Source organism: Podarcis muralis, chromosome 7 (genome assembly GCF_964188315.1).
Source record: "Podarcis muralis chromosome 7, rPodMur119.hap1.1, whole genome shotgun sequence".
Classification (NCBI taxonomy): domain Eukaryota; kingdom Metazoa; phylum Chordata; class Lepidosauria; order Squamata; family Lacertidae; genus Podarcis; species Podarcis muralis.
In genome coordinates, this window is record NC_135661.1 from 16,264,941 (window position 1) to 16,292,396 (window position 27,456).

The 27,456-nt window shown below is 46.8% G+C and overlaps 3 protein-coding genes across 3 annotated transcripts; all 3 read left to right on the forward strand.

Annotated features, from left to right (window-relative positions):
• The first annotated feature begins 244 nt into the window (after positions 1-244).
• Positions 245-7,719, forward strand: C1QA (complement C1q A chain). Its single transcript, XM_028741694.2, has 3 exons — positions 245-399; positions 2,388-2,557; positions 6,263-7,719. The coding sequence occupies exons 2-3, from the start codon at positions 2,395-2,397 to the stop codon at positions 6,829-6,831; spliced, it is 732 nt and encodes a 243-aa protein (XP_028597527.2). The 5' UTR covers positions 245-399; positions 2,388-2,394; the 3' UTR covers positions 6,832-7,719.
• Positions 7,720-12,847: 5,128 nt separating this feature from the next.
• C1QC (complement C1q C chain) lies at positions 12,848-16,616 on the forward strand. Its single transcript, XM_077931292.1, has 3 exons — positions 12,848-13,006; positions 14,234-14,418; positions 15,634-16,616. The coding sequence occupies exons 1-3, from the start codon at positions 13,002-13,004 to the stop codon at positions 16,188-16,190; spliced, it is 747 nt and encodes a 248-aa protein (XP_077787418.1). The 5' UTR covers positions 12,848-13,001; the 3' UTR covers positions 16,191-16,616.
• Positions 16,617-20,319: 3,703 nt separating this feature from the next.
• C1QB (complement C1q B chain) lies at positions 20,320-24,563 on the forward strand. Its single transcript, XM_028740992.2, has 3 exons — positions 20,320-20,480; positions 21,875-22,047; positions 23,705-24,563. The coding sequence occupies exons 2-3, from the start codon at positions 21,876-21,878 to the stop codon at positions 24,274-24,276; spliced, it is 744 nt and encodes a 247-aa protein (XP_028596825.2). The 5' UTR covers positions 20,320-20,480; position 21,875; the 3' UTR covers positions 24,277-24,563.
• Positions 24,564-27,456: the final 2,893 nt, after the last annotated feature.

Below are 27,456 nucleotides of genomic sequence, written 5' to 3' on the forward strand. Positions count from 1 at the left end.
GTTCGACAGTGGACTGGACAGTGGATATCTCCTTAACTGGAAGTTTTTAACAGGAGGTCAGATGGTCATTAGTCAGGGATTCTTTAGCTGTGATTCCTGCATTGCAGGGGGTTGGACTAGATGACCCTCAGGGTCCCTTCCAACCCTACAATTCTATGAAATAGTGGAAAAGATACTGAAGCTCTTTGGGCATCATGGCTTGTTCTGAGCTCAGAGAGCGGACAGAGCAAGAGGAAGCAATCAAAAGGAGGAAGGGAGGAAGGGAAACTACATTTTCTGTGACTCAGCCAAACCCAACCCCCTCCCCACCATCCCCATTCTTCCTCCTTTCTATGCGAAACCAAAAAGAGACATTCCACTTACCAAAGAAGCTGGTGGAGAGGGATCTCTTTCAAGGAGGTAAGAGACCCTCCCTGGGACATTTGTCTTATGACTAACTGCTTGATAATATTCCAATTTTATTCCTCTAAATTCATGAATTTTATTTATCTTTCATAATGACATAAACAAACAAAACATTAAATTGAACATCGACTTCCTCTCCTCCCTTCCATTTTTGCTTCCTTACTGCTGCATATTCTAGTTACTCCTCCCCCCCCCTTTCTCGTTTCTATCTCAATGTAATTATAACTGCTGAATTTACTCTCATCCTGCTAATGTTTCAACCTGTTTGCAATGTTTCGTCAGGTATTCTACAAGCATTTCCCATCTTCCTTAAATACCCCTTCTTCTTGATCTCTTGTTCTGCTGCTTAGATTTGCCAATTCTACATATCCCGTCATTTTCACCTGCCAATCCTCTTTCGTTGGTACTGCTCCCTCTCTCTGTTCGTCAGATATTCTGCAAACATTTTCCAATCTTCCTTAAGTACCTTTTCTTCTTGATTTTTTTTTATTCTGCCGTCTGCACGGTCCACAATGCAGCTTGATTATTCTGTGCATCATATAAAAACTGCGAGGCCCCTCTTCCTGCTGTTCAAAGCATCTCACAGGATGATGGGTTGGTTGGCTCCTTTCTGATATCAAATCAAGTTGAAGGGGGAAGAAAAAGCCAGTAGCTGGATGAAATGAATGAAATTTATTACGGTCCCAGACCAGATTCACATACTGTACTAAGTGAACATAAAACACAATAGAATTCAATTTGAATTAACAATCAAATATGACAGTAAGCAATACAAATATGACAGCCATTAGAAATGTGGTTTAGGTATTAGTCTCTAAAATATTATCTAGAGTTTGCATCTGAGGCCTTAGTCTTTGTAATAGCACAGCTTGTTCCCTGAGTTTTATGGCAGCGGTGCAAAATTTGGATGATAAAGCCAATTATTCTAGTTGCAATTCTCAATCTCCAGTTGGGAGGGAAATGCATGTAACTTTCAAAAAAACAACAACAAGGTCTTTTATCCACTAACTCCCCTAATGGAGATCAAGATTAGGACAAACCTGGATTCATTCTTTCAAGTGCCCAAGTCTCAGCTGCAAGAATACAGCTCGTTTCCCCCCTCTTAGTTGTGGATAACATTGCTGGGTTGTATCACTAGGCTTCAAGGGACCAAGGTAAAGGAGTTTGCAGGAGTGGGGTTGATGTAACCTGCATTTTGGGAGGAAGGGTTTTCTGATGCCCCCTTCCAGCTCTTCAGAAGATCATGTCATGGGATTCTGGCCTTATTGAGTGTTGTCCCCACCCTGTCGCCTGCCTCACAACTCTGTCCCAGCGTTATTCCTCAGGGGTGGCTACTGTCTACAAAGTTTGACCTGCAATCTGTTTGTACGTTTGGTAGGATTGTTGTTTCCTGCCTTAGAACACCATTCCCAATCTATTGTAGGTATTCTGTACATCAACAGGAACGCCAAGCCAAGCCAAGCCTTTTTGCATTTTAGTTGTTTTACTCTGCCTGAGGTTGGAATACCAGCTAAGCAAACTTGCACTTTTAGCTCTTGCCTGTGGAGTATTGAGTGTCTCTTTTTCAGGCCTGTCACGTGGCATTTAACCTACTCCAGGCTTCAGACAACCTGCCAACCCCCTCCCCCTCTATTCCCTGGCTGCTGGAAAGACTGGAGTTGTTGTGCAGCAACATCTCGAGGGAGACAGGGGTCCCCTAGCCCTGAATTAGATCAGTTCTCCATCTAGTACAGCATTGTCTACTCTGATTGGCGGCAGCTCTTTCAGGACCTTCTGGTCCCATGCTGCCTTATCCTTTAAAGTGGAGGTGCTGAGGAATGCATTTGCTCATCCACTGGGTGATAGTTCTTCCTTCAGAATGTGAGAAAAGCCTCAGAAAAGTCGGGGTTTGAGGGTCAGGTAAGTCCCATTGAGAAGTAAGAAGAGGATGAGGAGTGGGGTGGTAAAAGAATTATCATATGGTCCTGTGCTTATGTCCACAGAGGCAGAATGGCGAGCAGATTGTGGCTGGTGGCTTGTGCACTGGCTGTGATTCTGGATGTTGCGGCTCCTCAGGACACGGTGTGCCAAGCAGCCACTGGCAGAGATGGACACCCAGGGACTCCAGGCAGGGCTGGGCGCCCAGGACAGAAAGGAGATCTTGGCGAACCAGGTAAGATGTCGCTGGAAAGACTGGAGAAGGGAGTGGCTTCATAGGAAGAGAAGAAACGGCCTTCTAAGAAATTTCACTGTCAAATTGTTTCTAGGCTGGTCTTTAGTTTGCTTGTAACAACAACAACAACAACAACAACAACAACAACAACAACAACAACAACAACAACAACAGCAACAATAATACCCCGCCCATCTGGCTGGGCTTCCCCGGCCACTCTGGACAGCTTCCAACAAAATATTAAAATACAGTAATGCCTCAAACATTAAAAGCTTCCCTAAACAGGGCTGCCTTCAGATGTCTTCTAAAAGTCTGGTAGTTGTTCTTCTCTTTGACATCTGGTGGGAGGGTGTTCCACAGGGTGGGTGCCACTACGGAGAAGGCCCTCTGCCTGGTTCCCTGTAACTTGAATTGTTTCACCACAGTTGTGTTTTTCATTTTATTTTGTACTATCATTGTAGGCCATTTTGTTAAGGCAATTGATGAATGGAAATGATTAGTAGTAGTAGTAGTAGTAGTAGTAGATGTAGTAGTAGTAGTAGTAGTAATACCCTGAATGGGAGAGAGCAGAGCAGATATGGCTGCAAGACCTAAGTTTGTCTCTAACTAACTAACTAACTAACTAACTATCTAACTAACTAACTGTCAGGGACTGGGCAGCGGAGGAATGGTGGAGACTGCTTCCGCATCCTGACCCTTCCATTATTATTTTTTTTGAAATGATATTTATTAAAAGTTTAACAATTACAGAAGAAGAAAAAAAGAAAACAACAAAAAATTTAACAAGACATACATTGCAATACATAAAAAGAAAAACATAAAAAACAATACAACAAAAAAATAACACTAAAACACACATCCAATATTCCATATCTTTATCTTTCATTTACTTGTTTCATCGACCTCCTTTTTGTATTCTAGTTCAATTAATTGTTTCAGCAAATTCTTTCCATCTTTCTCAATTTTTGTTCTATAATTTATCTTAACGGTCTAACCTATTTATTAACTCCGCAAATCCTTTCCATCTTTAACTGTATTCTGTCATTAAATTACCTTAATTTATTTTAACCTTATCTTACCATAAAAAGCCTTAAAACTTAAAACTTATTTATACATAACTCCTTATATCATTTCTACTAAAGCCAAGTAGTTTCATTCCAACATTTTCCCTAACACTCATTAATTTTACACTGATTCTCAAAATGAATTTTTAAAAACATTCTTCCAATCTTCATCCATCGTCTCTTCTTCCTGATCTCGGGTTATGTCAGTCCTTTCTATCCATTCCCTCTAGTCCATCAACCTGGTGATCTTCTGTCCGAGGCTGTTAAGTCTTTTTCATGTCCCTTCTGCAGATCTTCTTGTTTATACCTGCACTTTACTTTGTCTTTTGCTGATCTTATTCTTAATTTCCTTCCTTTCTCATTGAGGAGTAGGTCTCGGGGAGACTCCAATCCAACCATGTCTCCACCCCCCCTCGGCAGGTCAGTCCATTCTCCACAGTCAGCACTGTAATCCAAAAAGTATTTGAAGGCATGTTTCAAAGTCCCTCCAAAGTTAAGAACCCCCACAACTCCAGACTCCCCCTGGCCCAAAACCATATCCCAAAAGCCGAGACATCCCTGCATAGGGGGGTCCATCCAACTTCCCATCTCCAAACCAAACAGTACTCCATCTCTCCAAATCTGACTTTCTCCAGATTCAGTCGTCAAAGACAGCAGCTTATGTTCCAGCAAGGCCTCGGGTCTCTCCATTTGTGTTACTTGAGGTTCAACAACAACCTCCTCCATTATCTTCTGCACTTGCCCTGTCAAGGCAGATTCCTGGGTTGGTTCCTGAGTGGTTTCTATATGAGTATTCACTGTTTGTCCAAAATTACTGACTGCAACAGTCATCAAATCCATCTTCTCATGCAGCTGCTCCAACAAAGCACTTGTCTTGCAAAAAGCAAGCACCAAAACTTCTTCTAAGCACATTCTTATCCAAGGTCAAAGTCTGGTCTCACGATCCTTAATCTCCACAGCTGTGGAATTCCCCAGATCAACTCCAGCAACAGTTTAACAAACTCCCTCTAGAGGAGGCAATTTCTATTTGTATCCATTTTTTGAAAGCAGGTCCAGCAAGAAAAAAAAAAAATTAGTTTCATTTTTCAAATATTTTGTTTCTTTTAAACGCAAAAGGCAACACTGGAATCAATATGTTTCTCTTTTTTTAACTATCTGTCAAAAGACGTTTCATTCACAGTCGATGAACTTCCCTAAAACGTCTGTCTCTGACACCCCGTTCCCAGGTTCGAGACGGTGGAAATTTATCTTTCTTTACTCTCTCTCCTGCAGGTTCAAACAATCTAAGATTTCCCCCCTCTTCTCCTGCTTCCAAGAGGGGTTTTGGTAATTTTAACTGAAGGAAATTTAGTCCTTTATATACGACTTTCCAGACTTTAGCTTGCAAAATTTTTGCTTCAATCTATTTACAAAAGCGGAAGGCAGACTTCCTGTTTAGAACCTTCCCGCTTCGGTGCCAAATTAAAATGTTTCGTAGTCCAATTTTCCGTTCTACTCGCGGGTAGCTGTTTAGAGTCCAATTGTCCACAGGAAAAAGTCAGCGCTCTCCGGCAATGGCTGTGCGGCTTCACTCCGTAAAAGTAGCAGTCGATTCAAAACACCGCGCCACTCACCCCACTTTGCTTTGGATCCCCTAAAAAGGGTTTTCCCGCTCTTGGTGTCAGCCAAATCCCACATTCCCAGGCTTCCTCCGCCTGGGATTTTTGAAGGGTCTCCGCCTTCGCTGCGGCGGCAAGACCCGATTTTCACGGCCGGGTTCCTCTCGGTCAGAGGAACTCCGCCATTGCCGATGGCGCTAACCCGGAAGTCTGACCCTTCCAGGGGAAGAGGAAGACAGTATAGATTTAGAACAGAGGTTTGAGGGAGGTGGCAGCTCAGAGGCAGATGAGGGGGAAAGTTGGGAAATCATGAGAAAGCCAGGACAACACCTGGCTGACACGTCATTAGAAAGCATTCCAGACCCTCCATTTCCCAGAACCCGGTGAGCCTTAAAAGTAGGAGAGCAAAGAGCTCAAAGACAGAGGGCGCTTAGTGGCACCTATAGAGCAGACGATGAATGAGGAAGTAGGAGAGATGGTGGTTGGAGATTCACTCAGGCCAACACCACTATCCAAGAGGCTGGATTCTATAGCCTCTCTCTGTAAAGGCTGAAGTTAAAAGGATGGTAAGAAACTTTTCCTTGTCTTTATAAACAGCCAGGAGTTGCTGACAGCATCCTGACACTAACTAACTAACTAAGTAACTAACTAACTAACTAATTAACTATATATCCCCACAATTTCACATAAAATTCCAATACATGATTTTTTTCTTTATTTTTATTGGCTTCCCAATGTTGCTCATAGTTCCAATCCTGCTCACAAATTCATATAATAATATTTATTTAAATGGTCTGAAAAAGGCTTCCATAAAACAGCCATCATCAATGTCTCTTGTTTTAGCTGTTACCTTTGCTCATCCAGCATAGTCCATTCTGTCCAACTAACATTTACCCAGAGTAGACCCATTGAAATTAACGAACCTCAGTTAGTTGTGCGTCTATTCTGAGTAACATTGGAGACAACCCTTGGCAATGCCGGGGCTGGTCTTCTTCCCTGGAGCTGTGACAGGAAACACACATGTTTTTCTGCTTCCCTTTCAGGGAGGGCATCAAGGAGCACAGGCATACAGGGACCCAAAGGTGACCCAGGGCAGCCAGGCCCACCAGGCACGCCAGGTAACCAGGGCTACCGAGGCCCCGATGGCCCCCCAGGCCCTCCTGGTGAAGAAGGAGACAAAGGCCAGAAGGGGCAAGTTGGTGACAGCATGAAGCAGCCCCGAGCTGCTTTCTCAGCCTCTCTGAAGAACCACAAGCCTATTGGCAACGTAGTGGTATTTGATAATGTCATCACCAACCAGGATGATGGTTATGACCTCCAGACGGGCAAATTTACCTGCAAGGATGCTGGGTACTACTACTTCTCCTTCCAGATGATTTCCAATGGCAACCTGTGCCTTCGCCTCATGGACCAAGGCAACCAAGTAGCCACCTTCTGTGACAACAACAAGCAAGGCCTCCTGCAGGTCAACTCAGGAGGGAGCGTCCTGTACCTGGCTAAGGGTGAGAGCGTATGGCTGGAGACTGACCCACAGGATGGGAACAACATCAACGTCAGCAGCGATGCAGACAGCGTGTTCAGTGGCTTCTTGCTTTTCCCGTCGGGCGCCTGAGGGACAGCGAGGAAGACAAAGCCACCCCTTCTTCCCCAAACCCACCTCCCTCTTGCTACAAAGCTACAACCACAAGGATGCTTTTTCATGATCAATGTAACTGCATATGTAGATATCTGCTTCCTGGGGATTGTGGGAGAAAGCCACAGAGTTTGAAATTTGAGGGAAAGCCACCCAATTCACACACACACACACACACACCAATACGGAAGCTCAGTTAGCCTCTGAAATTCGCACTCCAGCAGATTTTGCTTTGCCATTCCCTGAAAAGAAACAGAATAATGGGAACTCTGCACACAAGTGAAAATGATGTAGACAATAGTATTATAATGGGGAGACTTTGCTTGCGAAAAGGGGTATATTTAGCAAAGTTGAATGCAAAAAGGTGTATATTAGGAGAACTGAACACCATTAGTGGAAATTAGTGGAAGTAATGTACACAACTGCATTATATTAGGATACATGTGCTTGCAAAAATGGGCATATCCGAAGGAATGTACACCAAAATGTGTACAAACCTTCATGAGGACTTTTTGATGTTGAGTTTTAAAAGTTTGCAATCTGTGGGGAAAGGGGGTGAATGGAACGTACTTATGGAAAAATGAGAAAGTGAGGGAATTAAAACAGATTTATCCATTGCTAGCCTGCTTCTGCATTCTAGTACATTGAGATTCCCACCTTCCTTCCATCATGGAACCCAAAGTGGTCAAAGAGGTGGCTCCAAACAGGTCTCCCATCCCAACCCAACCTATCCCAGCACTGACCAGACCCAGACCTGCTCAGCTTCAGCAAAGTGATGACCTCATGTGTTCCCAGACCACGCAGCGCAGCCTGGGACATTCAGTCTTGTTCCTACTTGGCAATGAATAAATATTCAGAATTTTGAAACTGGGCTGTTCAGTGAGTTTCTTTGTGCTGAGACACTATTTTTTTTAAAAAAATGTAAGCAAAAATACTTTGCATAAACAACTCGAAAGGGGAAATGTCCTACATCTGGCTCGGATTGTCCCCTGACTGGAAAAACTAGAAAGCCACTACCATCACAGCAAATAATACTGAGCTATATTGATCAGTGGGTCAAGTATAAGACAGATTTCCATGTTCCTATGTCTTAGGGAAAGGGTGGGTTAAACCACAGAGCCTAGAACTTGCTAATCAGAAGGTCGGCGGTTCGAATCCCTGCGACGGGGTGAGCTCCCGTTGCTCAGTCACGGCTCCTGCCAACCTAGCAGTTTGAAAGCACGTCAAAGTGCAAGTAGATAAATAGGTACTGCTCCAGCGGGAAGGTAAACAGTGTTTCCGTGCGCTGCTCTGGGTCGCCAGAAGTGGCTTAGTCATGCTGGCCACATGACCCGGAATCTGTACGCCGGCTCCCTTGGCCAATAAAGTGAGATGAGCGCCGCAACCCCAGAGTCAGCCACGACTGGACCTAATGGTCAGGGGTCCCTTTACCTTTACCTTTATGTCTTAGGGAAGGACATGCAGGAGGTTCCAGGTTCAACTCCCAGCATTTCCAGGTAGGGCTTGGAGAGAGCCCTTACCTAAAAACCTGGAGAGCTGCTGTCAGCCAGTGTAGACACTAGTGAGCTTGCTGGACCAGTGATCAATGGTCTGGTTCAGTATACAGCTTCCTCTGTTTAGGAGAAGGGTCTTTCCCCAGCTATGACTCTTCCTCTTCCCTAGGAGAGAGCATGCACACAGACAAGCCAGGAGGGTCTGCTTTGCCCAGTGTTGCAATCTATATCAGTCGATTTTGTTGAAAGGAGAATTCCAAATAGGATTGGTCCACATGGGTTTTGTTTTTTTGTTACGGGTGGAATTTCCCCCCACGTTTTTCTTTGCTGTGTTCTGTGAATTAAAATTCCCCTCCTTGCATCTTCGCATGTGCCAAGCAGCATAGCAATCACACATTAGATGATCGTTTGCATTTTTAATGTTTTTGCCACTTGCTACCCTTTTACAACTCATGTTGGGTAGCCCCAGGCAGCGAAGAAAGATCAGAAGCCTCCCAGATCACAGTCCCTAGAATGTAGGACACACATTGCCCAGCCAATAAGCTGCTAAGCTACCTCCATGTGACGCACCCCCTTCCCTCCCAAAAATGCAGGTGGCAGAGCTCCTGCTCCAAGAGATTGACATCACTGTGGCAAGCCCGCCTTGCAACTTGGACATCCTTGGTGGTTGCCGAGATAACAGGTGAATTGAACTGGCTCATATCCTAAGCAGGAAGGATGGCCAATGGCCAAGGATGATGGAGGTTGTAGACCTGCATCAGCTGGATGGCTGAGGACATTGGGTTGTCTGCAACAAAGCCCTACCCAGAGTAAACCCACTGGAAATCAACAGCCCAAGTCAGCCATGAGTGTGACCTTCAGTTGGTCTATTCTGAGTAGGGCTAGGGTTGGAGACATCCCCCTGCAAGGAATGGATGGGGAAGCTCGGGACAGGGGTGCCAGATGTGGCCCTCCAGAACTTTCTACCAGGCCCTCAGGACTCTCCCCAGACCATGCTCCTCCCTGGCCCTACTTTGCATTCTCCTTGGGTGTTTTTATGTCTTGAACTCTGATAATGCCTGGATGGAGAATAAAGGTGTGTGTGATTGTATGCAGAAGCAAGTCTAATATACAAAGTGTGTATTCACTGTTCCATCTCCTTTCGATTCTGGCCAATGGCACGATGCTCCTGGGGTGTTGCCCAGAAATGGAAGGTGACCCTCAGGCTGCAAAGAATTTTCCAATCCCTGTTGAAAATATATGAATAGTGGACTGGGCACACCTTGTTCTGGCCTGTTTCAGCCACACATTTCTAGCATCCTTAAGCCAAGCTGCTTTTTCAGGGTCACTTAATATGGATGAGTTTTTTGCTTAATTGGTTGGACCTCTTGAGAATGCGTGTTCGCTTTGTAAATTTCGGAGTGCACTGGTGGACAATGGGACTTCCTAGGAATAATTATGACTTTTTAATTTGAATTGCTTCTGTTCTGCTTTTCAAACTGCTTGCAATAGCTGAACCACAAATAGAAACGACAAAACAACAATGAGTCTACTCTGAGTAGTTTTTTGTGTGTGAACTACAACTGAGTCAAAATTTCTCACAAGGCATTGTCGCTGTTGAAAATTCTGAGTTTGTTTGTTTTTCTTTATCTCATCCCTTAAAAACAGAAGAACACAAGAACATAAAACAAACCCTGCTGGATTCAGCCAGCGGCCCATCTAGTCCTGCATCTTCTTCTCATAGCAGTCCATCAAAAAAAAAGATCCACTTTGCAGAACTTCCTCTGGTTATTTTTGATCAATTTTTGAAGTAGTCACCACTTCCTGTCCCAGGCATACACACACACTGCTCCACTCAGTGCTAGGTTTGGGACATTGTGGAAGGTGCAACTTTGCAGCATCAGCCAAAAAAAGGGGGAGAGGAAAAAAAGGAAAGAGAAGCTGTGCTATTGCCAGTGCTTAATGGCAAGCCCAGGACTGGCCCACCCATGAGGCAAACTGAGGCAACCACCTCAGGCAGTAGGACCCACCGGGCAGCAGATCCTGATTTTAGATCTTCATTCTCCACTTGCTCCTAATGTAGATCTTCATACAGCCCTTGCAGGGAGGGTGGCTCCATTTGTGGTTTGCCTGAGGGACCAAAGCGTATTGGTCTGGCCCTGGGCAAGCCCCACCCCTGCAAAAATGGAGAAATTTAGTGATTGCCTAATTTCTTTGCCAACAGATAGAGTGGGGAATTGCAATGTGCCTCTTGAGCTCTAGGGTGAATGATAGCCCCCAACCCCCATTCCTAAGTTTGGAGGAAACAGAAGTAGATATGGAGAGATGTGGGGAATCTCCACATACCCCAATGTGGCCCTCAGAATTGTGTCCAGGCCACTCATCATCTCCCCACATCATGTCCCTCTGTGGTCCTACTCTGTAATCTATCTGAATATTTTTATCTGGCTGGAATGTGTCCATGAATTCTGATCATGCATCTGACTTGCCTGGGTAGATCACAGAGAGGGGCATATGAGTGCAGCGCAATTTTCATCTGTTGCTTCCACCACTGGAATGTGGCCTCTGGAAGGTTGACCAAAAGAGAATGTGGCCCTCGGGCTGAAAATGGTTCCCCACCTCTCCTGTTAAGGGCTGGAGGCAATTGAAGGTGCAGGATCCTCTCCCTGGTGGATCCGCTGCTTCTGCTTAATGCTTTGCTTGCATATTTGAAAACAAAGCAAAAATTACAAAGGCAGCATCAGTCTCCAACGCTCTCTCATCCAAGAGTAAGGCTGCCCCTGGCAGGGTCAGAAAATCTTCTCATGATTCATTGGGGAAACATCAAACAACCCATTTTACACGTTTGAAGTTAGATGGACCACAAACCTTTGTGCGGGCCTTTGAGAGATGCCCACAGAACTCGTCTTAAGGAGTGACAAGATGATAGAGATATATAGTCCATCAATGAATAATGGCATGTTGTTGGTGCGGGCTACCTGTGGCCCTGCAGATGTTGTAGGATTAAAACTCCCAACACCATCCCTGACTGCTGGCTCTGCTTGCCTGGGTCTAATGAGAGTCTAACATCTGGAGTTCAACATCTGGAGGGTCACAGCTTCCCCACCCACAATTCACTGCAAAGTTTTGTGGGGTGCTTTTAACCAGTTTATTCATGTCATGCACTGCATACCACAATTCCCAGCATTTCCAGGTATGGCCATGGGAGCTGCTTTCTGCTGAAACCTGTCCTTCAATTTCTCAGCAGTTTTCTTCTCCTGCAAAAGAGGCATCCATTTCTCTTCCTCTTTCTATCCTCTGCCCCTAAGAATGTCACTGACACTTCCTCTCTGTTTTCATGATTTCTGAATGCAACTTCTTAATGCAAAAATGGATGGAGAATGATTGCAGGAGAAAAGTGGGAGCAATTTTTGGCGGAGCGGGAGCTCCTGTCTGAAACCCTGGAGGGTTGCTACTAAGCTCAGTTTGTGGAGCATGGAACTCTTAATCTCGGTGTCATCGTTTCAAGCCCCCTGTTGGGCAAAAGATTCTTGCATTGCACAGGGCTGGACTAGATGACTCTTGTAATCCCTTCCAACTTTACAATTCCATGGTTCTGTTATTCAAATTTATATAAAGAGTATCCTTGCTCGTGTGCATGCGCACACACATACATTGTTAAGGCAGCTTCTTGTATTCATAGAAATCACAGAATTGTAGAATTGGATTGGAAGGGACCCTGAGGACATGCAGCTGTCCCTTGAGGGGATCAAACCCGCAGCCCTGGCATTATCAGCACCACAGTCTACCAAGCTGAGCTAGAGAAGACTATGTCTTCATGCACCAGTGGGGAACCCTTTTAAGCCCACGGGCGGGTTCCTTTCTGGGCAACCTTCTGGAGGCCACATGCCATTGGTGGGCAGGGCCAAAGGCAAATGTGAGCAGAACAAATGCACACACACACACACACACACACACGTTACTTTGCACTTTAGGCTAATTTGTTCACACACTCTCACACCCCGGCACTCATGCAAACAAGAGGCATTATCATTTATAGGATGAACCAAAGGACACTCTCAAGCACACCCTGACCACATTGCAAGCAGGGAAAACAATTAGGGTACAAAGCAGGGCAAGTGAGGGCTGAAGCATGGGGAGAGGGCTTGTTGCCTGGGAAGAATTCTGAGGATCAAGTAGAGAGACCTGGAAGGCTACCTTGGGTTCCTAGACCTGAGGTTCTCTCCCATATCTTAATGAAAGGGTTGTGGTAAAGCATGCACTTTGCAAACAGAATGACCCTGCATTATGCAGGGCTGGGGAGCCATCTGAAACTCTGGGAAGGCATTGACTGTCAGTGTAGACAACTCTGGGCTAACTGGACAAAAGGATCAAGTGGGCATAATGAAGATTCTTATGTTCCTCTCTAAAGGAAAATAGGACTCTTAGTAAGAAAAATTGCTGGATCTGTGTTTTGGGTTTTGTTTTTTTAAAAGAATTGTTGACCAGAGAGTTTGCAGATGAATGCCATGAAACCAGGAAAGGGGGTGGTCTACTTCCTAATTCTCCCAGGCCACCAACTTCCCTGTTGCGGGTGGTGATGTTGCAAACAGAGTGCTCTACTCCACACCGAGTTGGCCTGCAGCTCTCTGACACCTCCAAGTTGCCTTCAGGCTGCAAGAGTCCAGCTGGAACCCAATGAGGTAAGAATGGTCATCTCAGGGCTTCTCCACCAACAGCATTGACCCCCCTGGGATGTCCTTGGAGGGCTGGGGGAGTCCCAGAGGAAAGCATTGGGCTCTGGAAGGGCTAGGGAGGTCCAGACAGAGTAAGAGAACTGGATTTAGAATTGGGAAAATGAGAGACTGGGAGAAACAAAAATGGTCAGATCCACCCAGCCCTAACAGCAGGAGATGGGGAAGTTCTTGAATGAAGATCTTGGAGAGCAGCTGAAAAGACTTGAGGGGGAGAAGCAGCAGGCCTGGAAAGGGTTAAACATGCCTCCCCTTCTGCTTCTGCGCTCCAAGGTTAACCCTCCTGAAGCAGTAAGATAAAATAAAAACACAGCTAGCCAGCTAGCTAGCCAGCCAGCCTGCCTGCCTCCTTCCATCTTTTGGGGTGCAGAGGTGCCAGCTTCTGAGTTGGATAAAGTAGCTCTGTCTCCGAAAGCAGTTTGATATACAGGAGCAAACAGGCAAAACTCTTCTGTAGCATGATGGAAATAAACATCACTGTCCAGCACTTTTCTAAAGATCAGGCTGATGCTGAAAACACAAGAGCAGTCCAGGCTGGCTTTTTCCAGTCATTTGGCAACTTTATTTTGGATTCCGTGAGAGGAGGAAAAGGAGGGGGAGAGAGAGAGTGAAGCTCCTTCCACTAGCCTGCTTTGACCCATTTTTCCCCCCTGTAATTGTTTCTGTTGAAAATACAAGGCACAATAGATAATTAATTGGTATGATGAACAAGCTGCTTGCATCTTTTGCTGAGTGGCTGGGTAAGGCAGGAGTGGAGAGACTTTTTCAGTTTCTGGGTCACATTCTCTCAATGACATGTTTCTGGGGGCTGCACACCAGTGGTGGGTGTAGTCACACACACATACCATCCTCCATCCAGGAAAGCAAGAGGCATTATCACACTTCAATGATACATTCAGCCAGGTAGAGCCAACAGCCAGGGAAGGATGTGGCCTGAGAGGGATGCATGCCCTGGGCAGAGTATTAAGGGCCAGATAGAACTGTTTGAATGGCCACATTCCCCCACCTTCCTCCTGCCTAAACCTGATGTTCACTATCCCCTGGGTGAGGTCTGCTGGAGATAACAGGGACAGTGTTGCACTGCCAAGGGACCCCTTCTTTCCTTCTTATCCAGCCTAGTGAGGCATCTCTGACCCTAACCCTTGCTTTCTGCTGCTCCTTTGCTTGCCTCTGCAGAACAAAGATGGATGTGGGGAGGTTCTTCAGCTGGGGGTGCCTCCTCCTTTTCTTGATACTGATGGAATCGTCTACAGGAGCTGATCCTCCACACTTCTGCTATGGAGCACCAGGACTTCCTGGTGTGCCTGGCCCTCCGGGAAAGGATGGCAGAGATGGGCTGAAAGGATCTAAGGGAGAGCCAGGTAAGCATCTTCTTCCTTCTCCTCCCCATCCTCCTCCTCTTCCTCCTCCTCCCATGGCCTATGGGCCTAATTAAGGTAAGTCAGGGGTCTTGATTTGGACCACAAGGTCCTTTTCTCTAGAACACTTTCACTGGCTCCACACCCTGAGTCATATATATTGGCAGGTGTTTGGAAGGCAAAGACTCGGCTGAGAAGAAACAATCAGGTGCTTAATGTGTACTCCTGGTTGTTCCTTGGCAAGCATTGCTTGCTGACAGAGTTGATCAGCTGATTGGTGCTGACAACAAGTCGTGCAGAGTTCTGATTCAAATTGCACCTGCAAAGAAACTTATTTTCCTTTGCAGGCAGCCTTGCCAGTCTGTAGAGGGGAAGAAGCATCCATTTGCAGGGATGATTTGACTCCAAGTCACAACTGCAAAAGGACAAAGCAGGGCTCACTGTCAGCATGCAATCAGCTGATTGGCACTGACAGCAAGGCTCTTTTTTCTCCTCTTGCAAGTGTGACAACCAGAAGTTGTCACTAGACTTCATAACGTTGTCAGGCTGGATCTAGTTCCCCACCCTATTCCATGAGACTGCCATAGAGAGGAGAAATAGCTATTTAAAACAACATTCCATCACCTTAACTTCAAGTCAAGATGGGAGAGGGAGAGGATATTGCCCATAAGAGGGTGACATGGCAAGCTCCTTGGAGTACCAACTTCTGTAACAGTACGCCCAGTGAGCCAGTGAGAGCCAGTGTGGTGTAGTGGTTAGAGTGTTGGATTAGAACCAGGAGACCAGGGTTCAAATCCTCACTTGGCCAAGAAGCTCACTGGGTGTGATTTTGAGCCTCTCAGCCTAACCTACCTCACAGGGTTGTTGTGGGGATTAAATGAGGAACAGGGCCCTTGGAGAAAAAGGTGGGATATGAATGCAATTAAAAATAACAATAGCCCTCCACGAGGAATAGGCAGCCCATGATCAGATCAAACAGCCCATGCGTCCTCCTTTTATCCTCACTAGTTGCAACATCCCTGGGTAGTTCTCCAGCTAGGGAGCTTTGAAAGCACATTTTGCTCCATAAGAAGCTGAGTGTGTATGGCAGCCCCAGATTTGGCACAGACAGGAAGCAGTGTGGTGGAAGGGATAGTTGTGTCCTTCATCCCTATCCTCCTGATTCACCCTTTCTTTCCTTTCTCCAATCATGACCTTCACTCCCTTGGTCCTCTGCAGGCCCACCAGCCATTCCTGGAAGTCGAGGTCCCAAGGGAGAAGAAGGAGAACCTGGAGCTCCTGGTCATGTGGGGAAGAATGGGCCTCGAGGCGCTGCTGGACCTCCAGGGGAGCCCGGCCCCAAGGGGGACAGGGGTGAACCAGGGGAGCCGGGCGGCTACAAGCGGAACCACCAGTCAGCCTTCACGGTGATGCGTCAGACGGCCCAGTACCCTGCCAAGAACGCCCCCGTCGTCTTCAACAGGGCCATCACCAACATTAACCAGGACTACGACCTCAACAACGGCAAGTTCACATGTCGTATCCCTGGCCTCTACTACTTCACCTACCACACATCCCAGACGGCCAACCTCTGCGTCAACATGTACCTGAACCGGGACAAGGTGGCCAGCTTCTGTGACCACATGTCCAACGACAAGCAAGTCAGCTCGGGTGGCATCCTGCTTCAGATGCGACAGGGACACCAGGTGTGGCTGGCAGTCAATGACTACAATGGCATGGTGGGCATTGGGGGATCGGATAGTGTCTTCTCAGGCTTCCTGCTTTTTCCAGACTAGATTCTTGGTGGAGCAGATGAGCATAGTTTTCCTTCCATGCCTTCAAGCTTGGGATGGACATTTTTTTTTTAGTTTCTAGCTGTCTCATTTTTCCAGTCTTAAATTCAGCATGGGGAGGCAATGTGCTTAACCCTTTCTGGGCCAGCAGCTTTCCCCTCACCCAAATCATTTGAGTGCTTAACCCTTTCCAGGTCCTCCGCTTCTCTCCAGAATGTTTATCTGATAGCTTCCCCATCAGAAGCTACAACACATTGTAGAGGGACTAGGTGGGATATTTTCCAACTCTGCAATGCTATGAGTCTTCCCCCAAGCTTTGAGGTGCAGTGACTTTTATCATTCTTATTCTTCATCCTTGTTCCACCATGTCTTAGCTGTTGTGAAAGAAAGAAAAACATGCTCAATAAAACAATTCTTTTTTTGGCTTCATATTTATGAATGTGTGAATTTTTAAAACACTCTAAAACAGTCAGCAGGATTCAAAATGGATCTAAAAGGTTTGTGTCTGCTTTGGAAACAAAGGCTTATTAATTCAAAACGGGTCTCTATTACCTTCTGGCTGCTTTCCCCAAAGACTCAAAGCATGCCACTGAAACAAAAAAGAAATGAAAATAAAAATGAGAAATCAGCCACAACCAAATCACAGCTTTGCCTTTTCAGTTTGGGAGTTTCCAGAGGGAGTTAACACTGAACACAATGGGACTTGCTTCTAAATTGATAGGATTGTACTACTGGAAAAGTACCTTTCTAGTGCCCCCTAGGTCAAATATTGGTTTGTTTATTTATTGCATTTGCATCCCACCGTTTTCTCCAAGGAGCTCAGGGTAGTGCACAAAGCTCTCCCACACTCCTAAGTTAATCCCCACAACAACCCTGTGAGGTAGGTTAAGCTGAGAGGTAGCAACTGGCCCAATTTCTCTCCATGAGCTTCATGGCCAAGCGGGGGATTTGAACTCTGTCCTCCCAGCTCCTAGTCTGACACTCTAAACCTGACACCACACTAGAATTTGGAGAGGTGGGTTGAAACACCTCTCCAAAAAAATGTTGTTAAGAGAAAAGGTTTGAACCAGCCTTCCCCAACCTGACAGCCTGCAGATGCTTTTGGACTGTGACTCCCATCATCCCTGAGCACTGAGCCATGCCGGCTGGGGCTGATGGGAGTTTGGACCTGAAAGCAGCTGGAGGGCCACCGGTTGACTGTCACTGGTTTGAACCTGCTGCAAGTGTGATGCAGCTCTGATCTAGTTTGTGCTGCTAAGTGTCCTGGCATTCCAAAGGAGAGGGAAGCATGCTTTGGACTCTGCCAACAGCTAAAGGTGCAAGAGTCACTATAAGGTTGCATCTCCTGCCTCTTAGTAAGAGCACCATGGCAAGGAGAAGACCAGTCTGGCCCCATCTATCAACCAGAGAAGGAGCAGCTGCAGGGATCTTCCTTCCACCACCACCCTGTCCAGAAGGAGAACTTTGCTCTAAGTGCCAATTGCACTAGAACTTCAGAGCTGAAGCAAAGCCCACTGTGATCCCATCCACTAGCTAAGAGGGAAAGGGGCTACTGAGCTGTGTAGGTTTGGGAGTTGGGTATATTTAGAATGGAGAAGAGAAGATTGAGATGTGGCACAATGGAGATCTTCAAATATCTGAAGGAATGTCCCATGGAAGGTGGAGCCAGCTTGTTTTCTGCTGCTCCGGAGGGTAGGACCCGGACCAATGGATTCAAGTTACAAGAAAGGAGATTCCAACTAAACATTAAGGAGAACTTTCTGACAAAGCTATTTGTCATTAGAATAATGGTGGATGGTGGGCTCTCCTTCTCTGGAGGTTTTTAAACAGACATTGGATGGCTATCTGTCAGGGGTTCTTTAGCTGTGATTCCTTCATTGCAGGCAGTTGGACTTGGTGGTCCTTGAACTAGATGGTTCCAACTCTACAATACAAGGATTCTAGGATTTTACCCCTTCAAACCATACCGCCTCATTTTTCGTCATCAGAACAGTTAGCACATAGGAAGAGAGGAAGTTGCTTTATACAGAATCAGACCCTTAGTCCATCAAGCTTAGGTCGGATTCATGCTAAACATTAGGAAGAACTTTCAGATGGCAAGAGCTGTTTGACAGTGGAAGGTGGTAGACTCTCCTTCTGTTTTTTTAAACAGAGGTTGGGTTACCATCTGTTTGGGATCCTTTAGCTGTGACTTCTGCAGAAGCCCATCTAGGTCATAACAGAACAACAATATACACATAGCTTTATTTTATTTTATTTATTGCTCTATACCCGGGGATTTCAGGGTGGTTCGTAGAATAAAATCAAGATATAAAACCACAAAATACATAATAAAAATAAAAACAACAACCCAATAGCTCCACTCCACACACACACACAAAAACACATTTTAAAAGGGCATAGGATGTAAATCAGATCAACCAAAGGCCTGGTTAAAAAGGAACAAGGTGTATAATGAAGGTTCCAGGAAAACTTCCCTGGGGAGAGCATTCCACAGGTGGGGAGCCACTGCAAAGAAGGCCCCGTTCTCGTGTTGCCACCCTCCAGACCTCTCGAGGAGGAAGCACACAAACAAGGGCCTCAGAAAGTGATCTCAGGGTCCGGGTAGGTTCATATGGAAAGAGGTAGTCCTTGAGGTATTTATAGGTCAAAGCCAGCACTTTGAATTGGGCCCAGAAACTAAATAAATAGCTTTAGGGTGGTTTTCAATAAACAAACAAAATACAAAAGCAATTTCCCAGGCCTTTACAATACATTTGGCAACCTAACAATACTATGTTTATGGTACAACCCTATACACGTCTACTTAGAAGCAGGGAGAGGTGAGTCTATTTTGGTTTTGTTCCTCTCTTCCCCAATAAATCCTGTTCTCCACATTTACACATCACCTTTCAATCCTTTTTTCTTTTCTTTTCTTTAAAAAAAGTCCTCATAAGAATTCAACAGCATTTTAGAGTGAATTTCTCCTGGTATCTGATGGGTTCCAACATGGAAGGTGGAGCAAGCATGTTTTCTGCTGCTCCAGAGGGTACGACCCAAACCGTTGGAGGTTTTTAAGCAGAAGTTGGATGGTCACCTGTCAGGGATTATTCAGCTGTGGTTCCTGTATTGGGTTAGATGATCCTGGGTCCCCTTCCCATTCTACAATTCAATAATTCTACCTTGGGACTTGAGAACACCCAGTGAAGCCAAATGTTGGTTGATTCAGGTAAGACAAAATAATGTTCACACAGGGAGGGTGTGGTCTCCCACAAGAGGCAGTGATGGTTTCTAACTTGGATTAGTGGATAAAAACTCAGTTAAGAGGTATATAAAGTATTGGAGCTGAGGCTCCAATACTTTGGCCATCTCATGAAGAGAAGAGAAGAGAAGAGAAGAGAAGAGAAGAGAAGAGAAGAGAAGAGAAGAGAAAGAAGAGAAGACTCCCTGGAAAAGACCCTGATGTTGGGAAAGATGGAGGGCACAAGGAGAAGGGGACGACAGAGGACAAGATAGTTGGATAGTGTTCTTGAAGCTACCAGCATGAGTTTGACCAAACTGTGGGAGGCAGTGGAAGACAGGAGTGCCTGGCGTGCTCTGGTCCATGGGGTCACAAAGAGTCGGACACGACTAAACGACTAAACAACAACAAAGTGACTATGTTACCTCTCCACTGTCAGAAGCAGTAGGCCTCTGAGTACCCGTTGTTGGGAATCCCTGGTGGGGAGAGTTGCTGTTACACTCAGATCCTATTTGGTGTCTTCCCATTGAGGCATCTGGTTGGCCACTCTGAGCAGGTTAGTGTACAAGTTGGGGCTTTGGCCAAATCCAGCATGACTCTCCTTACGTTCTCATGGCTCAAAAGAGTGCTGACACCCAGGAGACCAGCACAGAGCATCCTCAAGCCCAGAAGCACCAGCTGTGCCCTTGTGGGTTTCTGCCAAACCGCAAGCCATTGGGAAAATGCCTTTGCTCGGAAAACGCCTGACCAGGCAAGGGAAGGTTCCCTATATTTCTTGCACAGCTTGCACAAAAGGCCCCCAGAAATAGCACCGCACTTCCCCGTGCTGTGTGGATGTGAAAGTACTGGTGTGTTTGTGGAAGGAGGAAGAAGGGGGGTAGCCAAATGGAAAAAAGGGAAGCAAACTCCAATTTCCCTTTTGTTGCAAACCCTGGGAGATAGGAGGAAGGCAGACACCACATAACTCATTGGGGGGGGGGTGTTTCTTCCTGTCTCTGCTGTGTGAGCGTCCTCAGTGTGGGCCTGGAGTGTGGCGAGTCTTGCTGTCCAGAGATTCTTTGAGACGCTGCAAGGTAAGAGAAAGGCATTCATTGAATTATTTCCCCTTGCATTCCAGACCAGCCTTTGGAAGGGTGAGGAATGGATGGCTGCTGGCCAGAACATCTCCAGAGGGAGATCCAAAGAGGGCACTGGTAGATAGGAAGCTGCCTCACCCCAAGTCAGACCACTAGTCCATCTAGCTCAGTATTGCCTACACTGATTGGCAGTGTCTCTCCAGGATTTCAGACCAGGAGTCTCTCCCAGCATGACCCAGCAATGCAGGAGATTGAACCCTGGACCTTCTGCATACAAAGCAGATTCTCTACCACCGATGACTACAACACTAATGCACACAGAGCAGCACCATGCTAGAATCTGTCTCGCTGTGTTATTCATACAGGAAAGGGGTTTTTATAAGGCATGGCTTTCTAAAATGGAAATGTCAGCACTCTGAATTTAGAAATTGGCAACCAGAAGGGTTCTCTTGGTGATGGATTGAGATGGTCCAAAAGGGTAGCACCAGTTTAGAAAGGAGAAAGCTAGTTCAGCAGAGGACAGATAGCTTGTGTGCAGATCCATGCTTCATTTCATCCAGCAGCGTCAATAACCCTTGGGATGTCACTGCTGTGGTCAAGGAAAGAGGATGAGACTCTGAAGAGGCTTATTTTGCAAAGCTGGGTTGACACCAGGGAATTGATGTGCCTGGGAAGAGATTTCCTCTACAGACCATGCCGGCTCCTAAATAATAGGAACACAGGAAGCTGCCTTAGACTGAGTCAGAGAGCATTAGTCCATCAAACCCATTAGTGTTCACACCAACTGGAAGCCACTCTCTAGGGTTTCAGGCACATGTCATTCCCAGCCCTTCCCAAAAATGCCAAGGATTGAACCTGGGACCTTCTGCATGCAAGGCAGATGCTCTGCCACCAAGCTGCAGCCTTTCCCAGTACTGAGCTAGTTGGAGGAAGCACATCTGTAGACCCTCCAAGCATCCCTATTTTCCAAGAACAGCCCCGGATTTACAGAAGCTGTCCCCATTTCTGATTTGATCCCAGAATGTCCCACTTTTTCTTATAACGTCCCTGTTTTAATCTGAGAAATGTTGGGCGGTATGTGAGGGTATTCTTCTTGATGTTAAGTTGGAATCTCCTTCCTTGTCGTTCAAAACCATTGGTTCAGCTCCTACCCCCTGGAGCCACAGAAAACAAGCTTGCTCCATCTTCCGTGTGAGAGATAGATATTTGAAGGTGACTATCTCCTCTCAGTCTCCTCTTTTCCAGGCTAACCCCAAGACCCCTAAGATTCCTTTTCATCACCATCAAGGCAGGTGTCCCCCATCCTCTATTTGTGCCTCTAGTTATTCTTGCCTTTGTGCGTTGCTGGTCTCCCAGCTGGGTGCTCCTGCTTTCTCCCTTTGCCTTTCCAGCATGCTGAGTCCCAAGAGGTTGGCATGGGCACTGCTGATGTGCCTGAATGCAGCCTGGCTGGTTGGTGCTGACACTTGCCGGGGGCCCCAGCTCATCCCAGGAACTCCAGGCATGCCAGGCGCGCCAGGTCCTGATGGCAGCGATGGAGTGCCAGGGAGTAAGGGTGAACGAGGTAAGGGGGCATTCATTTGGTGGAGGGCATGTTTTCTTTCTCACTATGGTTCTCGTCCACAGTGCAACGTGAGCATCTGAGCCGGAAATCTGTCCCAACCTATCAGGGAGCCAATCTATTGCGTGATGGAGAGGCAGGGAAGCAGCGAGGGAGGGAGGGAGTTTTGAGGAGGGGTCCTTACCAATAACCCTCTGTTGTGAAGGGCATGCTGATGGTGATTTCCCAGGACATGAGCCACATTCTCTCAACATCACATGAGCAGCTGGAGATAGAAAGAGAGAGTTATATCCAACCAAGTCCTTCTCAGAGACAGAGCAGACCCCATTGCAATTAAGAAACCTATGTGAGCCATACACATTAATTTCAGTGGGTTTAAAAGGTACCCCTGCCCGTACGGGCCAGTCTTGACAGACTCTAGGGTTGTGCGCCCATCTCACTCAAGAGGCCAGGGGCCAGCGCTGTCCGGAGACACTTCCGGGTCACGTGGCCAGCGTGACATCGCTGCTCTGGCGAGCCAGAGCCGCACACGGAAACGCCGTTTACCTTCCCGCTAGTAAGCGGTCCCTATTTATCTACTTGCACCCGGAGGTGCTTTCGAACTGCTAGGTTGGCAGGCGCTGGGACCGAGCAACGGGAGCGCACCCCGCCACGGGGATTCGAACCGCCGACCTTTCGATCGGCAAGCCCTAGGCGCTGAGGCTTTTACCCACAGCGCCACCCGCGTCCCACAGTGGGTTTACCCACTGGCTAAAATTACTTTTTGAGAGCTCTCGGCTCAGCTCTAATTTATCAATTAGTGGGGTTGGGAGTTCCACATACAAACAGTTCCCTTATTTATGACATTGATACCCCACCTTTCCCGCAAGGAGGCCAAGGCAGTGTGTACAATTTTCTCCTTTCCCATCTTATCCTCACAAAAAAAACCCATGAGACCGGTCAGGCTGAGGGTGCCCAGTAACAGGCCCAAGGTCACCCAGTGAGCTTCGTGGCTGAGTGGGGATTCAAATGCTGGGCCAGGCCTGACCAAGTTTATAACACAGGTTTCTCCACACACACCACACCTCTTATTGGGATGGTGAATATTGTGCACCTGGAAGCCGTTGGATGAATGAAAACACATTTCTTGTGTTGAAATAAAAAAAAAAATCCAGTCCAAAAATATGGTTCAAAAGCTTTTCTTTTCCAAACAATTTAAAATGATAAAAGTTACATTCATAATTTATTATACTGATCCCAGCAAAGGGCATAATGCCGTAGATTACAAATATCTTGAATTTTGAGCTTAAAATCAAAGCTCCATCTCTTCTCCATTGCAGCCTCCATTAGCCTCAGGCTGTTTGTGGGAGACAGAGATTCACATGTCCATTCTCTTCACTAGCTTGGAACAAACAGAGCACTCCACCCGAGACTGATGCCTACAGATTAGCATACGCATAGACCTGTAATTCTCTTTCCTGTGACTTTAACCACAAAAATACAGTTCCATGTTACAACTCCATTAATGATTAACCTGTCAGGCTCTTCTTCAGCTTCAATGTAAATTTCCAGCCAAGCTTCACAGTGCTATAGAGGCACATTATAGATTTGTTTTCCATTTCAACGTGCATTAAGCGATTCTACTTAACACCTCTGCCTTCTTCTTTCCTACTTCTCATAGGTCCTCCTGGGGGAGTTGAAGCAAACAGGGATTCTGGGGAACCAGGGGAACCAGGAGAGCCTGGTTACCCTGGCAAAGTCGGGCCCAGAGGACCAGCAGGGTTCAAAGGCCCCCCAGGATCTCCTGGCCCACAAGGAGCCAAAGGAGAATCTGGTGACTACAAGACCTCACTCAAATCTGCCTTCTCGGCCTCCCGGGGAATCTCCATGCTGCCACGGCGTGCACAGCCCATCCGCTTCGACCGCGTCCACACCAACGTCAATGGCCACTACGAGAGCCGCTATGGGCGTTTTGTCTCCAACATCACCGGGATTTACTACTTCACCTACCACGTAACCTCCCGGGGCAACCTGTGTGTCCAGATCAAGAAAGGGCAAGGCAGCCGGGGCGAGAGGGTCGTAGCCTTCTGTGACTACGTCTACAATGCCTTCCAGGTCACAACGGGTGGTGTGGTTCTCCGCGTGCAAAGGGGCGAGTCGGTCTGGTTAGAGCCTACAGAGAAGAACTCGCTCATCGGGGGCACGGAAGGGGCAGACAGCATCTTCTCCGGGTTCTTACTCTTCCCCATTTAGCTAGAGGAACCCGGGAACCTGCTTTCCTGCTTGCTCTCTCCACCAGACTCCACCCTCTGCTGCAGGTCTGGTCTTCAGAAACTGCCGGCCAGGGATGGAGCACAAGGTATGGGAACTGCAATGCCCTTGCCTCTCTGAAATGGTGCAGCCTTGATGGGTGATCATTGATAGGTTCTTTCAATAACCACTCAACCTTTTTCAAACCCCCTCCCCCCCAAAAAAAAACCTCCATCACAAGAGATCTCTGTGGTAACTTTGTAAACAAATAAACAATCACTTGTGCTTTGGTTTGGAGAGTTATTGTCGATTGCATCAGGAAGGATGAGAGACATTGCTTTTTTAGTCACCACGAGGTGGCAGCAGATACCTAGGGATAGCTGACCCCACTTGCTATCCAGCAAGCTTTGGCCAGGAAGATAGTTTCCAAGAAAAGGAATTTATATACTCTAGATCCTGACATAAACAGTACTATGGCTGGTGTGGGGGAAGCCTTTATTTCTTTTAGAGCTGTCACAAAACCCACTCCTCCCCCCTCCCCCCAAAACCCTGACCCCCCCCCCCCAATCTAGATTCACTGCCTCATTTTCAGTCAGTGAATTTCGTGGGAAGCACATTTTTGCAGTTCCTTTCTCTGAAGGGTCTAAATGCGATATTATTCTGGATAAGGACGTCCACAAAGTTCAATCAAGCGGGGCTTGGAAACCAACTTTCAGAAGGTTCGTTAAAATTGACCTCAGAACCAAGGTAAAGCTTAGACAAGTAACTAAGATCACCTCTGGCTTTGGTATTGATGGGCACCAGAGCAATTACCACCGCCAGCCCAACACACAAACCCCGTCTCCAAAGCTCCTGACCCAAACACACTCCCCTTCAGGGAAGAACTGTACCTCAGTGGTAGAACATCTACTTTGCATGCAGAAGGTTTGAACTTCGATCCCCAGCATCTCCAGGTAGAGAGAGAACTGTGCCTAAAAGCCCAGAGAACTGCTGCCAGTCAGTGTAGACAGTACTGAACTAGATGAATCAAAGGTGTCACTCCATATAATGCAGCTTCACATTTTCCTATTCTCCCTTTCCTTATAGTTCGGGGGTGGGCAATGTCTGGTTTGTTGGACAAACCTCCACACACACACACCCAGGTTTTTCAATTTGGCTTACTAGGCCATTTCTCTCAAACCACACCCACCGGCCCCATACCTGATGTCATATTATCTATTTATTTGTTTATTGCATTGCTATGCCAACTTTTTTCTCCAAGGAGCTCAAAGCAGTGTGCATGGTTTTTAAAATGCAAGCCCCATTGAATTCAGTAGAACTTCCTTCCTAGTAAAAATGTACAGGGTATATCAGCCTTCATTGAGAAGTTCAGCATGGTTCTCCTCATTCAACTTGGCCTAGAAATCCCATCACAGAGCCACAATTCCCAGAGTTCCCTGGGAAGAGGGATTGATAAACCACTCTGGGAATGGTAGCTCTCAGAGGGGAACAGAAATGCCCTAACAACTCTCAGAACCTTTAACAAACTACAGTTCCCAGGATGCTTTGGGGTAAGCATCCATGACTGTTAAAAGTGATCCAATACAGCTTTAAATGTATGGTGCAGATGGGACCATTGTCACCCTTGGGGTGTTGCTGGGGGTGGCATTTTCCTGGCTTAGGTCTCGCTTCATCTCCCTTCCTCTTTCTGCGCTACTGCCTGCAATGAATCCCTTTTCTCACATCATTGTTCTTCTGGCCACCAGGGCTAAAGAGCTGCTCCACTCTGGACCAGCAGGGAAGGGGGGGGAGAGAGAGAGGAATTGGGTTTGGTTCACATTTCCATGCAGCCCTGCCTGCTTTCCACTTCCTGATGCAGCATGCAAACCGAAACTCACCTCTCCTTCGAAATCCAAAGCTCTCCGAATTTTGTAATTTAGTTCATCGACCAAAGCATGGGGTGTGTGTATGTGGAAGTGTGCATAGGAAGGCATTCATTAATAAGAATAACATGCAAAAATGCATACAGTGGTACCTCGGGTTACAGACGCTTCAGGTTACAGACTCCACTAACCCAGAAATAGTACCTTGGGTTAAGAACTTTGCTTCAGGATGAGAACAGAAACCGTGCTCCGGCGGCGCGGCGGCAGCGGGAGGCCCCATTAGCTAAAGTGGTGTTTCAGGTTAAGAACAATTTCAGGTTAAGAACGGACCTCCAGAACGAATTAAGTTCTTAACCCGAGGTACCACTGTATATTAGTGGAAGTGCTAAAATTGTGCTAAAATCTGTTTATTGAAACTACCCACTAAGATTCATAAAGATTTTTAAAGAAAAAAATACGAAGTGTTGCAGAAATGTGGAAAATGTAAGTTGAGATGGGGGGGGGGGGGACAGAAGCAGAGAAACAGAAATTGACAGGTTTATCAACCCCTCACTGGGAGTGTCTTTCCAAATTTCACTTCTTGGGATGTAAGGCTGTTTGTTCCTGGGGGAGCCTTCCTTTCAAAAGGGCTGAATGAAAGAGGCTCTCTTGCAATGGGGTTCAGGGGGGTGTATTTCGGCCCAGTCTCATCCCTTGGTTCCAGGACGAGACAACAGGGTGGGAGGTTGCAGAGAGAGGGGCCACAGCCACTATCATCTCCCATTTTCCTGTGCATGCCGATTGCGAAGACGGATGTGGAGGGGTTAATCCAGGGACGACACACTCCCTTGCACACACACACACGCACACACACACACTCACCCGCCAAGCCGCTTCCTTATGAAAAGCAGGCTTTGTGGGTCTTAAGGAGCGTTGTCTCTCTGGGAATGAGCACGCCTGTGTGTTCCAGATATTAAATTACTCATAAAATATTTGTCCTGTCCCTGAGGCGGTTCGCCAGCCCTCGCCGGCCACCGCCGCTGACGTGCTGCTGCCTGTCACCTCCTGCCCCGAGGTCAATCCTGCCAAATTGAAAGCAACATCTTCGAAAAGGAAAGCCGGTCCTGGCCAAAAACAGCTTCCAGTGGGGGTATTTGGAGAAGGGGAGGGGAGGAATGCCAGACATCCTTCACGACTACGCCATCGGTTGCATGGATAGGCCTGCCCTGCCAGGCCACCGAACCTTTGCTTCTCTGTGTGTGGAGGAACAAGGGAAGGACCACCAGGAGAACTTCAGCATCAGGTTGCCCTTCAAGAGACACACAAACCGCCTGACGCTGCC